This window comes from Trachypithecus francoisi, unplaced genomic scaffold, assembly GCF_009764315.1.
Source record: "Trachypithecus francoisi isolate TF-2019V2 unplaced genomic scaffold, Tfra_2.0 Contig01585, whole genome shotgun sequence".
Lineage (NCBI taxonomy): Eukaryota > Metazoa > Chordata > Mammalia > Primates > Cercopithecidae > Trachypithecus > Trachypithecus francoisi.
Genome location: NW_022681444.1, coordinates 2,369,098 through 2,382,037, shown reverse-complemented (window position 1 = coordinate 2,382,037; position 12,940 = coordinate 2,369,098). Strand labels below are relative to the sequence as shown.

At 51.9% G+C, this 12,940-nt stretch overlaps 2 protein-coding genes across 6 annotated transcripts in view; one reads left to right on the top strand and one right to left on the bottom strand.

The window, feature by feature from the left end:
- Window positions 1–2,429, top strand: part of GOLGA1 (golgin A1) — a 69,852-nt gene extending 67,423 nt beyond the window's left edge. For 4 of the 5 annotated variants that reach the window (XM_033190897.1, XM_033190885.1, XM_033190889.1 and 1 more), the window contains 2 exons: window positions 477–563; window positions 1,122–1,759. In XM_033190897.1, the coding sequence (XP_033046788.1) occupies window positions 477–563; window positions 1,122–1,202 (168 nt within the window). In that variant the 3' untranslated portion in view covers window positions 1,203–1,759. Of the gene's footprint in view, window positions 1–476; window positions 564–1,121 lie in introns of all 5 variants that reach the window. The other variant, XM_033190887.1, reaches the window with a different exon arrangement.
- Window positions 2,430–4,286: 1,857 nt separating this feature from the next.
- ARPC5L (actin related protein 2/3 complex subunit 5 like) lies at window positions 4,287–12,860 on the bottom strand. Its single transcript, XM_033190871.1, has 4 exons — window positions 12,554–12,860; window positions 8,267–8,339; window positions 6,868–7,044; window positions 4,287–5,133 (listed from the first exon to the last, which is right to left on the bottom strand). Exons 1-4 carry the CDS (start codon window positions 12,700–12,702, stop codon window positions 5,071–5,073), a joined length of 462 nt encoding a protein of 153 aa, XP_033046762.1. The 5' UTR covers window positions 12,703–12,860; the 3' UTR covers window positions 4,287–5,070.
- Window positions 12,861–12,940: the final 80 nt, after the last annotated feature.

Genomic DNA, 12,940 nt, shown 5'->3' with positions numbered 1-12,940 from the left:
CCCCGCCCTACAGTCTGTCCTGCAGGAACCCCTGCCCAGCCCATTTCTCCCTTTTCCTCGTACATCCTGATTTGACGCCCTTGTGGGCGCTCAGTCATTTCTCCTGCTGGCGCTGGCCTGCGGGGTGAGCGGCTGGCGGGAGAGGCCATGCAGGAACTGGCTCCTGGTGGGAGATGTGGGCTCCACTTCTAAATCCTGGCCTGGGTGCGGAGGCCGGGAGCAGAATCCGCCCATCGCTTCTGGGTCCTGCCAAAGGGTAGGGTAGCTGCTGGGGAAATTCCCTGAAGCCTGCCAGGCCCCTGAGGATGCAGGGGAAGAAAGAACCTGTCATTGCTGCCAAACTTCAGAGTGCCAGAGCGTCACCCACCACCTGGTCCTGCTAACCAAAGAAAGCAGGAAATGCCATGTAGCTCCCCCCACCCCACCCCGCCTCACCTCCACCTTGGCCTATGGCAGCAAAACTTACTGTGTTTCAGGCTTTTCATCTTATAAAAGCTGTGTCGGTGTTGCTGAACTTTTCCCAAGAGGAGGAGAACATGCTCAAAGAAACTCTGGAATATAAGGTAGGGTTCTCTGGTCTACTGTTACAGCTTCCAAAATATGTCGTCAGTCATCCCAGCAGTAGCAGTTGAAGACCCCTTAGCCCCACACTGGAACGTAGGTAACCAGCACAGCTGCATGATCAGCTTGGCTGCTGTTGGATGAACTTGATCCAGGCACTTTTTAGCAATGACATCCTTTGTGCCCAAACGTCTGTGCTGTACTTGACCAACAGGCCACATGTTTTTCAAAGCATTTTCATTGATTGTGCTTTATTGAGAGCCCCAGGTCTGGCTCAGCACTCAAATTCCAAAAGTGTCTGCATAAATGCTCTAACAGGAAAAAAAACCTACAGTTCCACTACCTTGTTCCTGTCAACTCAGTGTTTTTCTCTCATTGCCCTCCTGTACTGAGCACGGGCCTGCAGACTGGTTATTGGAACCATCTTGCTCTGCTCAGAGCCAAAGGCAGGATGCGTGGGGGGCAGGAGTGACAGGCTCAGAGGAGGGGAGGGGTGGTTCAGTTTCCCTGGCACTAAGTCCTGATTTGCATCTCAGAAGCCTTTTCTGTTTCAAATGCAGATGTCATGGTTTGGGTCCAAACCAGCTCCCAAAGGCAGCATCCGGCCATCTATCTCAAACCCTCGGATACCATGGTCCTAGAGGGGACTACCCAAGGATGGAGCTCCGTGGGTTGACACTTTTTCTGTGAAAAGAACACTGACACACCAGTCTGGGTGGGTTTTTAATCACTGTAACTGCAGTATTTTGTACAAGCGTCTAAACATTGTTTACAAGACTAAGGCCCACTTCCCTGCAGGCTGACCTGAACCTCAGGGGATAGCTGATCCTGTCATTCTGGTCACCAAACAGGAGGGTCCTGGCACTACCCAGATTTCCACAGTGCTGCTAATATCCCAGCTCCAGCCAGCACCCCGTCTGCACCTGAATCCTCTAACTTCACAGTAGCACTTACAGCTGAAGCCATCAGCATCTGGCAGGCACACCTGAGTCACCCTGTAGCGATGCCACGGGAGGTAGAGACGGCCCTTTGAGATGGTGCCCAGCAGGCGAAACCCACCTGCCTCTGCCAGGAACAGCCAACTCCATGGGAACTCCATGGGAGTGGCTTTTAAAAATTCAGATGAGTTAGAAGCTTTTTATCCCTTCCTCTCAAGATAACATTCTTTCACCTTGTCTCTGAAACCACCTAGAACTTTAGAGGATCCATCTTTAAGGGCCGGTATGGATGAATGAGGAATATGCACCTTTCTGATGGTATCTCCACTTAAGAAAACTAGCAAATACATGAAAAGACCCTAAGTATAGTACCAAATACACTCAATTGCCTTTTTAATGAATGTACTTGTCTTGGATAGGTTGCTGGTAAACCATTTTAAACTATTTTTTATAGCTGAAGTTCTTCACTACTATAAACATGTCTTCTGTATTATAAAATCCATTTAACTGGTGTTCTTAAAATCAGAGCGTCCAGAGGGAATTCTTCCTAAAACTAGGATTCCCGTTCCTGTCTTCTCACTCGCGCTCCGGCACTGCTCCCTCTGCAGCACAGTGGGATCTGTCTTGATTCTGTGCTGCGCGGCGGCTGGGCGATGCAGGTCACCCGTCTTCTGCTGAAGGACAGTCTGCTGTCTCCAGTGGGGCAGCAGCTGTCCCCCAGCCTTGATGGAGACATTGGGGCAGTCTACCTTGTGTGTAGAGCCACTCTCTCCCCCTTATCCCACCCCAAATACTTAAAATGACACTACAGGCCGGGCGCGGTGGCTCAAGCCTGTAATCCCAGCACTTTGGGAGGCCGAGACGGGCGGATCATGAGGTCAGGAGATCGAGACCATCCTGGCTAACACGGTGAAACCCCGTCTCTACTAAAAATACAAAAACTAGCCGGGCAAGGTGGCGGGCGCCTGTAGTCCCAGCTACTCAGGAGGCTGAGGCAGGAGAATGGCGTAAACCCGGGAGGTGGAGCTTGCAGTGAGCTGAGATCCGGCCACTGCACTCCAGCCTGGGCGACAGAGCAAGACTCTGTCTCAAAAAAAAAAAAAAAAAAAAAAAATATGACACTTTACCCGGACGGCCCCCAGCTGGCTGCGGCACTTGTAGCATGCACGACTCTGGTAGTAACCAACAAAAATTTGTTTCATGGATTCCTCGTTACTGAGGAAAGAGAACATGCTGGTTCTGGAAAAACCACAATATTGAATCTGAAAGGAAACTGTTTATTGTTTGATGAAAGTTTCACTGGTTAAATAAAAAACTAAATTAATAACTGGAGCTCCTAAATTTATTATCCATTATCCAGTGATGGAAAGTTGTATTTCTCAATCATGCTTAGGGCTAAAAGAGGTATATAAAATGTATGTCACAGAAAAACACCTATTTGCAACGTTAACCTAACGAAATTTCCATGAAGAACCAAGCCAGGGCAGCATCTCCTTAGTCCCAGCTCAGGCTGCCTTCCAGAGGCACCCTTCTCCAGTGACTGACCACCTCATCTGGCTCCTCCTTGCAGACACAGTTGTCCCTTGTTTAGAACACGAATTTCCATTTACCTGGTGGGAACATGAAACAGGAGTCTCTTCTCCAAGTTTGATGGGTAAGAGGCAGCCTTTTTTCAAAAAGTAGGATTTCCTTTCTCAACTGTTCCAGGAAAGCGTCTCTAAGACTGGGTAGCTCAAAGCCAGCCAAAGGCAGCTACTTTTCCACGGAAGCCCGTCCGCTGCCTCCGTGGCTTCTCCAGCCCTTGAACTGGTCCCAGACGTACCCCAAGTCCCACTCCTCAGCCGTTTTAGGTGTAGCTGTGGGGCCCGTTCCTAGGTCTGTACTCACTTTAGGGAGGCTTCACTGACTAGGCTTTCCTCCTGCATGTTGAATTTCCTTCAGCTTTAAGAGGAAGAGTGGAGTAAATATTCTAAGTGATTTAATGCACTTTGACTTGTATAAAACTTTCTGTGATAGCGACGGTATCTATAGTCCTTTACACGAGCGGTGGATCTTGAGCTCTCCTTCCATGTTGTAAATAGGGATTGTATTATTGAAAACTGCTGTAGAAAATTCATCTGTGGTGCAATACACTTTTTGATTAAAGCTCTTCAATCCAGATGCAACTACAATGGATTTTACTAGTTTGGTGTGTCACTATTTCTTTGACTCATTAAATCTGGTATTTTGTGTCTCATATTTAACACTCCAAGGCAACTTCAAGGGCTAGAGAATGTGTGTCTTTCAGAAAGAACCTCCCCCGACTGGATTTGGGTGAATAAATGTAATTTAATGAAGCCAACAGCCTCATTCTACCCCCCAAGAATTGCAGTGGTTCTGCAGAGGGGCTGAGGAGGGGAGAGCTGTGGAGGGGAGGACTGTGTCACTTTGGTCAAAGTCTGTATCCAAGGGCTGTATGAGCCAGAGGAGCTTCAGGAGTGCGAATGGGGCCCTAACCTTTAACAGAATGCAAGCTGCAGTTACACGTGCTGAAAAGGAAAGAAAAGCATTTTTGCCCTTCAGAGAGGCTCTGTTATTGGTTATGGGGAACAAAATTATGCCTTCTATCTATTTGCTGATTGCTCCCCATTCCTGACGTTTAGTTCTTTAAAGAAAGCTTGTCCATGCAGCAGTGATTCTGCAACACAGCCAACCCAGCATCAGGAGACGTGACTGGGCACATCTGAGGCCCCACCCTCAAAAGATTCCAAGTGCAATCCCACAAACTGAAGACTTCTAAAGCCTAGATCAATTATTAAATGTTTGGCACTTTATTAAATTAAATAAGCTCCAAAATTAATTACATACAAATCAAAGGAGTAAGAAACAATAAATAGTTCATTCAGCAAACACCTCTCTGCAGCAGCCAGCGGCTCTGAGGCCAAGGCTGGCGTCCTGTGGCAGGGGGCCTGTGGATTGCCATGCTCGCTCCTACGGGTGACTCAACAGGGGCACAGGTCTACTCCTCCCACGTCGGGTTTCCGGAACAACTGAACTCTCATTCATTACCATCCCATTCATTACCATTTTTTTACATATATGAAACACACCGCAATGTATATACTAATAAGCCAAGAGCTTTATTGATGCAGCAGGCACTTTACAATGAGCCCAAGAGTGTCCACCTTCTCTGGGAAGATGGGATGTCTGTACAAACTCTTGGGTTTTTTTCCACTTCAAAAACACAAGCTCTCCCGTTTACCACAGCCCTTGGATCTGCACCTGCCCAAACCGTCCCTCCCCCAGTGCACACAGGCGCACCTGACCAACGCCAGCCGCCACTCTGGTAGATCGTCAAAATGTCAGTTCTGCAGTACTCGGAGACAAAGGCATAGACTATCAGATCCTAAACAGGATTTAGGAAATAGACGATTTTTCCCTCCACCTTCAAAATAAAATACATTTCAGCAGATACATGTCCTGAAATAGTTTACTTGGGAGTTCCTAGGAAGATGGTCCACTGTCAATCCCTTCTTCACCAGCCTGGGCATCCAGAATTCTTCTCAAGGTAACATGAGTCTTTTTATTTTTTTTAAACAGTCTTTCTTGCTGTAAGAACTCTTATAATGGAGCCTAGTCCTCCTACTGCTAAGGCCTGTGGGGGCAGGAAAAGAAAACGTGTCAGATGAGACCTGGCTGGCCAAGGAGAGCCTGGCTTGCCAGAGACAGGGGGGACATTCCCTGACCTAGATCCCATCACAGACCCTCAAAAGAGGATTCCTGAGACAGAGCACATTCTAGGGAAGGAGCCCTGTCCTGGAGCCATGGGGTCCTGAAAGCTGCCAGCTCTTGAGCAGAACTGGCTTGAGAACGTGTCACCAAGCACACAAAGCAGAGCCCCTCGAGTTTCCCTTTTGAGACAGGGTGTCACTTTGTTGCCCAGATCACAGCTCACTGCACAGCCTTGATGTCCTGGGCTCAAGCGATCCTCCTGAGTAGCTGGGACCACAGGTGTGCACCACCATGCCCAGCTATTTTATTTTATTTTTTTTTGAGATGGAGTTTTGCTTTTGTTGCCCAGGCTGGAGTGCAATGGCACAATCTCAACTCACTGCAACCTCGCCTCCCCGGTTCAAGCGATTCTCCTGCCTCAGCCTCCCAAGCAGCTGGGATTACAGGCGCCCACCACCTCCCCCCCAGCTAATTTTTGTATTTTTAGTAGAGACGGGGTTTCATCATGTTGCCCAGGCTGGTCTCGAACTCCTGACCTCAGGTCATCTGCCTGCCTCCACCTCCCAAAGTGTTGGGATTACAGATGTGAGCCACCGCACCCTGCCTAATTTGTTTTTTTGTAGAGATGGGGTCTCACTACATTGCCTGGGCTGGTCTCGAACTCCTGGGCTCCAGCGATCCTCCTGCCTCAGCCTCCCAAAGTGCTGAGTTTACAGATGCACACAAGCCCACTGAGTGCCACCTGCTGAGGTGGCTGGCAGGCACCAAGCTGCCTTAAAGGGACGAGAGGGCCTGGCCTTCCCATCATACAGAGGACTTGTTCACTTCCTTCTGAGCCCAGGAGAGTGGAGGCCAAGGAGGCACAGCACACCCACCAGCAGACCTAAGGCCACAACCATAGCCCAGCACCACCACCACCTTCAGGACTGGCCCACTGTAAAACCCCTCTCTTCCAACTCAACACAGCCTCTGAGGAAGGAAGGCATGTTAGTAACTGCCTGGTCTGCTTTAATGGTGGGCGTGCTTACTGTGGCACTAGGGGTGTGCGAGGGAGGGTGTGGGAGGCAGCCCCAGTGGTACAGGCAGGACACAGGCTGCCAAAGGCCTTGCTCTCACACAGACCCAAGCGAAGGGCAGACAAAGCTCTTTCTGCTTCAGCTGGATGAAGGCCATATTCAGCGAGGTCAAGGTTTCTGCCCACTGCTCACTCTGGCCTGGTAAGGCTGAGGCCAGGGCAGGAAGCCCTTAGAGCTGGCTGGAGGACTTTATTTCTAAGAACCCCCAACAGCTGCCTCCACCACTGCAAAGTATCACGAAGCCCCAACCAACCAGCAAGCCCCCTTCCTACCTAGACTTCCCGACCACCTTAACATGCCATGTTATCTGCCCACATGTCCTGTACCAAGGGCACCCTGTCCTGCCTGGCATAAATCGGCAGCTAAAAGCAAAAAAGTAACTGCGATGACCAGAAACAGCAAGTCCCTACCAGGAGCTTCCTTGGGAGAGGGAAGTGACCAGATGTCCCAGGTTGGGGCTCGTCCTCTGACCCCACACGCCTAGCAGACCATCCTACGTTTGTTCTGGAAAATCCGGCCTGCTGATTGAACACTGGGGCAAGCCAGGTGGCTCACTGGGGTGCATGGCAGCGTTCACATACCTTTTCGTGCCACTGGAGTAACACTGCACTGCTATTTTCTGTGGGCTTCTCAAAGCCTTTATAAATGTACTTCATTAACAAGTCAACACCGTTTCTGTCCAGTGACTGCACGGCCTGCTCAATCTCGCTGCTCTTGAAGTTTGTGAGCACTTTCAGCACCACACCCTGGGCTCGCTCCTGCAGACGAAAAAGAGCAAGTGAGGCCCAGAGCTGTGCAGGCCGCCATGCCCCACACAAAAGCAAGGACACAGCTCTCTAGAAACACCACCCAGTTTCTAATTCGTCCAGGATGGTTAAAATAAGCAGGCTAGAACGTCTTTTGTGTATTTAAATTTCAAAGTATCTTTTATTTATGCCAACAAGTTATTCTACTTATTTTGGGGGGACTAGGAAGTTTACTAGGACAAGTATCAACTCTGAGAGAGAGAAAATAAAAAAGAGGGAGAAAGAGAGGGAGAGAGGGAGAGAGGGGCGGGGTCTCACTCTGTTGCCTAGGCTGGACTGCAGTGGTGCAAGCTCAGCTCACTGCAGCCTCTCCCAGGCTCAAGCAATCCTCCCACCTCAGTTAGGGCTACAGGCACACACCACCATGCCCAGCTAATTATTTTTTTAAAATGTTTAATACTGACAAAGTCTCGCTATGTTGCCCAGGCTGGTCTCAAACTCCTGAGCTCAAGTGATCCTTCCATCTACCAAAGTGCTGGGATTACAGGCATAAACCACGGCACCCAGCCCATCACTATTTTAGATGACACCAATAAGGCCTTATTATACGCCACAATGGTGGTGGACTATCAAAAAATAAAACCAAGTTGACTCGGCTGCAGCATCCCTCTTGTGTTCACACCCACAAGGGTGGGGCCGTTCCCCAGAACTCTGTGAAGGTGCAGCCGTCGGTGCCATCAAGATGCTGTCACAGCTGCTAGAATCCCAGCTGCAGGGAGACCCCTTTCCCTGAACCAAATTTTAGCCTTGGTGATGCAGTAAGCACAATTTAGTTTTTAGAAGGTAGGAAAGCATACAGGTACTTCAAATCCTTGGGCAGACAAAGCCTATTCAGGCTGTAGGAGCATAAGCACCACAGTGAGTGAATTCATGCATTTTCCTCATCAGCCAGGGCCAGGCTGACTTCTCAGCCTACGAGGCCGCGAGCGGCAGTGAAGGCTTCCGTGGGGAGTTTCTCGTATAAACACTGACAGCTTTGATGTCAGAGGAGCCTCACCACCTAGGGAGTGCCAGAGGCTCCCGTGGAAGCACTTGCCCAGTGCCAGCTCACTCCCTCTGATGCGGATGAAACGGACGCCACCCAGAGCCCCGAGGAGCTCACACTCCCACTGGGCAGACACCCACAGCCCTGGTCCCAACAGCACCCAGCAGAGCCGCAGCGCCACCCCTTTACCTTCACAGCTTGATTCTTGGTGTTGACGGGAGAGTTCCGCAAGGCTGCATGGAATGCCCGAAGCATGTCCCCTGTGCATCACCACCAGTTAAGGATGGCTAGGCTCAAGCACGTCCACGCTGTCATTAACAAGCTCACTTCAGAACCAGCTCAGGGAACAGTCAGATGGGATCTCATCCATACCACCCACCTTCCACGGCTTCCAGGTGGGCAGAGACTGTTTACCGCCCGCACGGGGAGGGTGCAGGGCACCTCTGCCAACCATGCAAACCCTCCTTCTTCCTCCCTCTCTAGCTTCCCCATCAAAGCAACTGCCCTTGAGGGGTAACTTGCTGTAAAACTGGATTGCGCTCACTTGCACCTGCTTGGTGCTGGGCACCGTATCTCCCCTACTGGATCCTCACAGCACCCCGTACATGTGAACTGGAGGCCATTCTCATCTTCTCACTCTAAAAAAGGGGGAAATACAGGTACAAAGCAGATCTCCTAACTCTTCATCAATGTTCTTCATCAATTAAACTATGAAGGAAATTAAGATGTGCTAGAACTTCTAAGACCTATTGGGATCAATGAGGTCCCAACTGTTACCTGGAAAGAGTTTATCAATCTAACAGAAGCTTTTGTCAACAATGAGCCAGTCTCCACCCTTACCCCCCAACCTCAGTTGCAATCCTGACAACACATTCTTTGCTGAGTTCTGAATATCCAGCATGCAAAAGAAAATTACAATCTGGGTTAGGTCCCCAAAGGTGACACCTATTTTAAACTGAATTACATCAGCCAACTTTCATTTCCTCGTGTGAAACACTGGCTTCAGCCAAAAAGCTTCAAAAATAGAACAAGGAATGGCTTCTGCCCAATCGGGTCTCTACTCCTCTTCACGCAGTGATACCCACGTGCAGACAGGAAGGGCCTTCAGAGCAGAGCTGAATCTCCTGGCTTCCCCAGTGTGAGCTCCATCTTGAGTGAGCTGGGTCTGCGCCACCAGGCGAGCCACTCCCAGCCCTGGTTCCCCAGCTCCCTGCTTGGCTCTGATCCACCTTCCACACTCAAGAGGCAGCCCAGTCCCTCTGTCTTTCAGCTCTGGAGTTTCTTTTCCCCATCCAAACAAGGCCAGCCTGATATCAGCCACTGATAACCACTACCTTTTAACTCTTTCTTTTTTTTTGAGATGGAGTCTCCCTCTGTCGCTCAGGCTGGAGTGCAATGGTGCCATCTTGGCTCACTGCAAGCTCTGCCTCCCGGGTTCATGCCATTCTCCTGCTTCAGCCTCCCAAGTAGCTGGGACTACAGGCACCCGTCACCACACATGGCTAATTTTTTTTTTGTATTTTTAGTAGAGATGGGGTTTCACTGTGTTAGCCAGGATGTTCTCAGTCTCCTGACCTCATGATCCGCCCGCCTCGGCCTCCCAAAGTGCTGGGATTAGAGGCGTGAGCCACCGCGCCCAGACCTTGTAACTCTTTTCTAATGTGGTGTCTCCAAAGCAATAAGCAGGATCCCATAGGCTAAACAGAAAACATAGGCTCACTTGCTCTTCATGTAAACCTGGCACAACTAACAAATGGAATCATTCAAATGATGGATGGGGAAGGGCAGGGATAAAACTAGTCCACGGGGACAAAAAGCCGCTGCTGTGGCGTTACCTCAGCACCATGTGTCCAGCAATCACTCGGCCCATTGATGGGTGAGGGCCTTCAGCAGCTGGGTGATGTGGGGTGCAGGGAGGGCCTCCCTGAAATCACCTATCATTCATGAAGCCGGCTGTCATACTTGGCTGGCTTTAGACCTTTTCAGAGAATAGGCTGTGGTGCTGGGGGAACCCTGCCCAGCCCTTCATCTCTAGATCTTCCTCAATCACGGCACAACTGACACTGTGGACCCTGGATTCTCTGACGTGGGATCTTAGCTGTGGGTCACAGGCCTCTGCCCACTGGATTCCAGTGGCATCCCTAAGCTGTAACTATCAAAATGTCTCTAATTTCCTGAGGTGGAGGGGAGGGGTGCAAAATCGCTCAAGACCACTGCTGTGGACAGAGCCCTGATCCAGAAGTCTAGAAGCTGCTTCACGGAGGGGAAAGGAACTCATACTTTTAAACTGCCACAAGGTCTCAGATCCTGTGCCTGGCACTTTCACACGCCATCTCATTCCAAATATCCCAGTAACAATAATCATTATCTCATTTTAAAGGCAATGGAATTGAGGCTCAGAGAATGGAAATTACCTGCACAAGGTCACAAAACTAAGCTGTCTAGATGGCCCTGGCACTCAAGCTCCTCCCACAATCCCGTGCTGCTGCTCTAGCTGCAGACCTGAGCAGACACTTGCTGTGTGCCCAGTGATGCTGATGTTAGCCCATGAGGCTCCCACAGAACCTAGGAAGCCAGCACGGCTGTCTGCCACGTAACAGAGGAGGATGCTGAGTTGTGAAAGGGTATGTGACCTATCCGAGGTCAGAGCCAGAGCACGATAGCGCGCCGTGTGCGAAGTTGCACAGCCGAGTTTCTTCTACTCCATCTGCGTGATCTCCCGCCACACACACTCCCCTATATAGCCCCAGGACAGGGTCCCTCTCTGCCCTCCCCAACCCCAATCCATCTATCCCTCTCCCTGCTCCCCTGTCCTCAACGGTCTAAGTCCAATTCTTGGCACATGATAGACTCAATAAATATCAGTTCCATTCTCCTCCCTACCTGGCTCCAGTATTTGCCAGGGTTTCAGTTATCTGTATCAGCTAACCTCCCTTTCCCCAACCCCAGGTGGAACACTCCATGGTAACAAGGTTTCTGACGCTGCCATGAATGGAGAAACGACCATCCCCGGCATGTGCTAAGCCCAGGCCTCTAAGCAGCCTCAAGGAACCTGTCACCAGGCAGGGGAGTCCCAAGACATGACCTTCAACAAGGCTCTGCACCCAGACCAAGGCAGCAGCTGAGAGGCTTGACCTCATTTATTCAATGAGGGTCCTGGGCCAAAGGCCTGACCTTGGAGCCCTCTTCAGCACTGACTCTCCATAAGCCAGGCCCTGCACCCGACTACAACCAACCTTCCCTCCTGGGGACTCTTCCCTTGACCCCATTTCATAACTAGGGTGGACTGGGAGATCCTGATGGGGCAGGAATGACAAGTTTGAATCTCCACTTCCGAAAACACATTCCTGTTCAAACCAAGTCTGAAGGTTTTCGTTTTAAAGGCACACTGAGGAGCACTGCCGGGCTCCCCCTAAAGCAGCAGGTCCCACTTTCCAAGCTGAGTCAACTGGTTCAACACCGAGAACCTGATTTATGTACAGCATGGGCCTCCAACCCTGCCCCCGCCCGTGCGGGGGGAGGGGACATGCTTCCTGGAACACCATTTGAATAAAGAAAAATCCTTCCGGTGAGAATAAGTCAGTTTCCTGCGCTCATACTGCTAAAGGACCAAGCAAGGCTGTGACAATCACCTCTATTTTTAATCTTTTCTAAATGCTGTTTTCTGTGGCCACAAGAACAGTCATTTCCAGGCGTGGGGCTCTACTTTCACACTTCACTTCAAGGTGTCTGGTTTTTCTTAGCTCTGAACTACTAGTTCTTTCCGCTGCTTCCTGCACCAGAAGGGTACGGGGGGAGCCAAGACTCACTTGCTGAGCGTAGCTGAGACCACCAGGTGACCAGAGGAACCATAGGGTTCCCCTTTCTTAGCATTAAGCGGGAGGGTTAGACTGACTGGGGGAGGAGAGGCACCACCTCAGACCCCAGGGCTGAAATACGACGGCCGCCTCCACTCCCTCCTGGGTCCTGTCTTCCCCACAGCAGTCCACCCACCTATCTTCACGCCCTGCTGCAATCTGGCCCCGGAAGACCGCGCCCCAGCCTCACCGATCACTCGGTTACTCAGATACGGCTCACCTCCCCCCTGCCGCCGACCCAGCCCCGCCACAGGCCCGATTTCCTGCAAGGAAGGGACGGAGTGCTGGGGCCCCCAGGAAGGGACAGCGTGAGGGGACGAGGAGGCAAGAGGGGAAGCAGAGCGCGGGACCTGCGGGGCTACCGAGGGAGCCCATCCACCGGGTCCAAGGGCCTGCGGGGCTGCGCTGCACAAGAAGGGGCCAGGGCTGGGGAGGAAGGACCCAGGGAGACCAGGACTCAGGAGAGCACGGCCCAGGGGAGTCAGGTCGGCAGGGACTTGAAGGCTGACCTGAGGGGGCCGGGGATCGGAGACAGCGGAGGCCCGCCCGAAGGGGCCCGAGAAGGTGGGAAGGTGGGAAGGCCGCGCGCAGGCCCGGACGCCGCGTCAGGGAAGGATATTGCCGCAGGAGCCCGTCCACCTCGCTCGGGTCCGGGCCTGGCTCCGCCGCCGCCGCCGCCGCCTCCTCCTGCTCGTCCACAAATTTGTTCTCATCAAATTCGTCGATGTCCACCCGGCGGAAGCGCGAGGACAGCGTGTTCCGGGCCATGGCGGGAGCTCGGCGCCCGCTCAGCCGGCTCCACTCGCGGCCCGACCTCAGTTCTGCTCCACTCGCACCGGCTCCGGCTCGGGGGCGGGAAGCGGCCACCGGGCTGCTCCCAGCACCTCCTCCACCGCCTCCGCGCGCAGCCGCCGCCGCCCGCCCACTTCCGGCACACGCCGGATCCGGAAGCGTCATCGGGGTGGGGGCGGAACCTGGCCCCTGAAGTGGGGTATGGGGTCTCCGC

Bases quoted from the DNA above. Each gene is read 5' to 3' on its own strand.
- ARPC5L (XM_033190871.1), bottom strand. From the start codon at position 12,702: ATGGCCCGGAACACGCTGTCCTCGCGCTTCCGCCGGGTGGACATCGAC. The intron at 8,340-12,553 runs ATATCCTTCCCT...GTGGTGATGCAC, and splicing joins GTGGACGGGCTCCTGCGGCA to AGGGGACATGCTTCGGGCAT. The intron at 7,045-8,266 runs GTAAAGGGGTGG...TTTCGTCTGCAG, and splicing joins CCAAGAATCAAGCTGTGAAG to GAGCGAGCCCAGGGTGTGGT.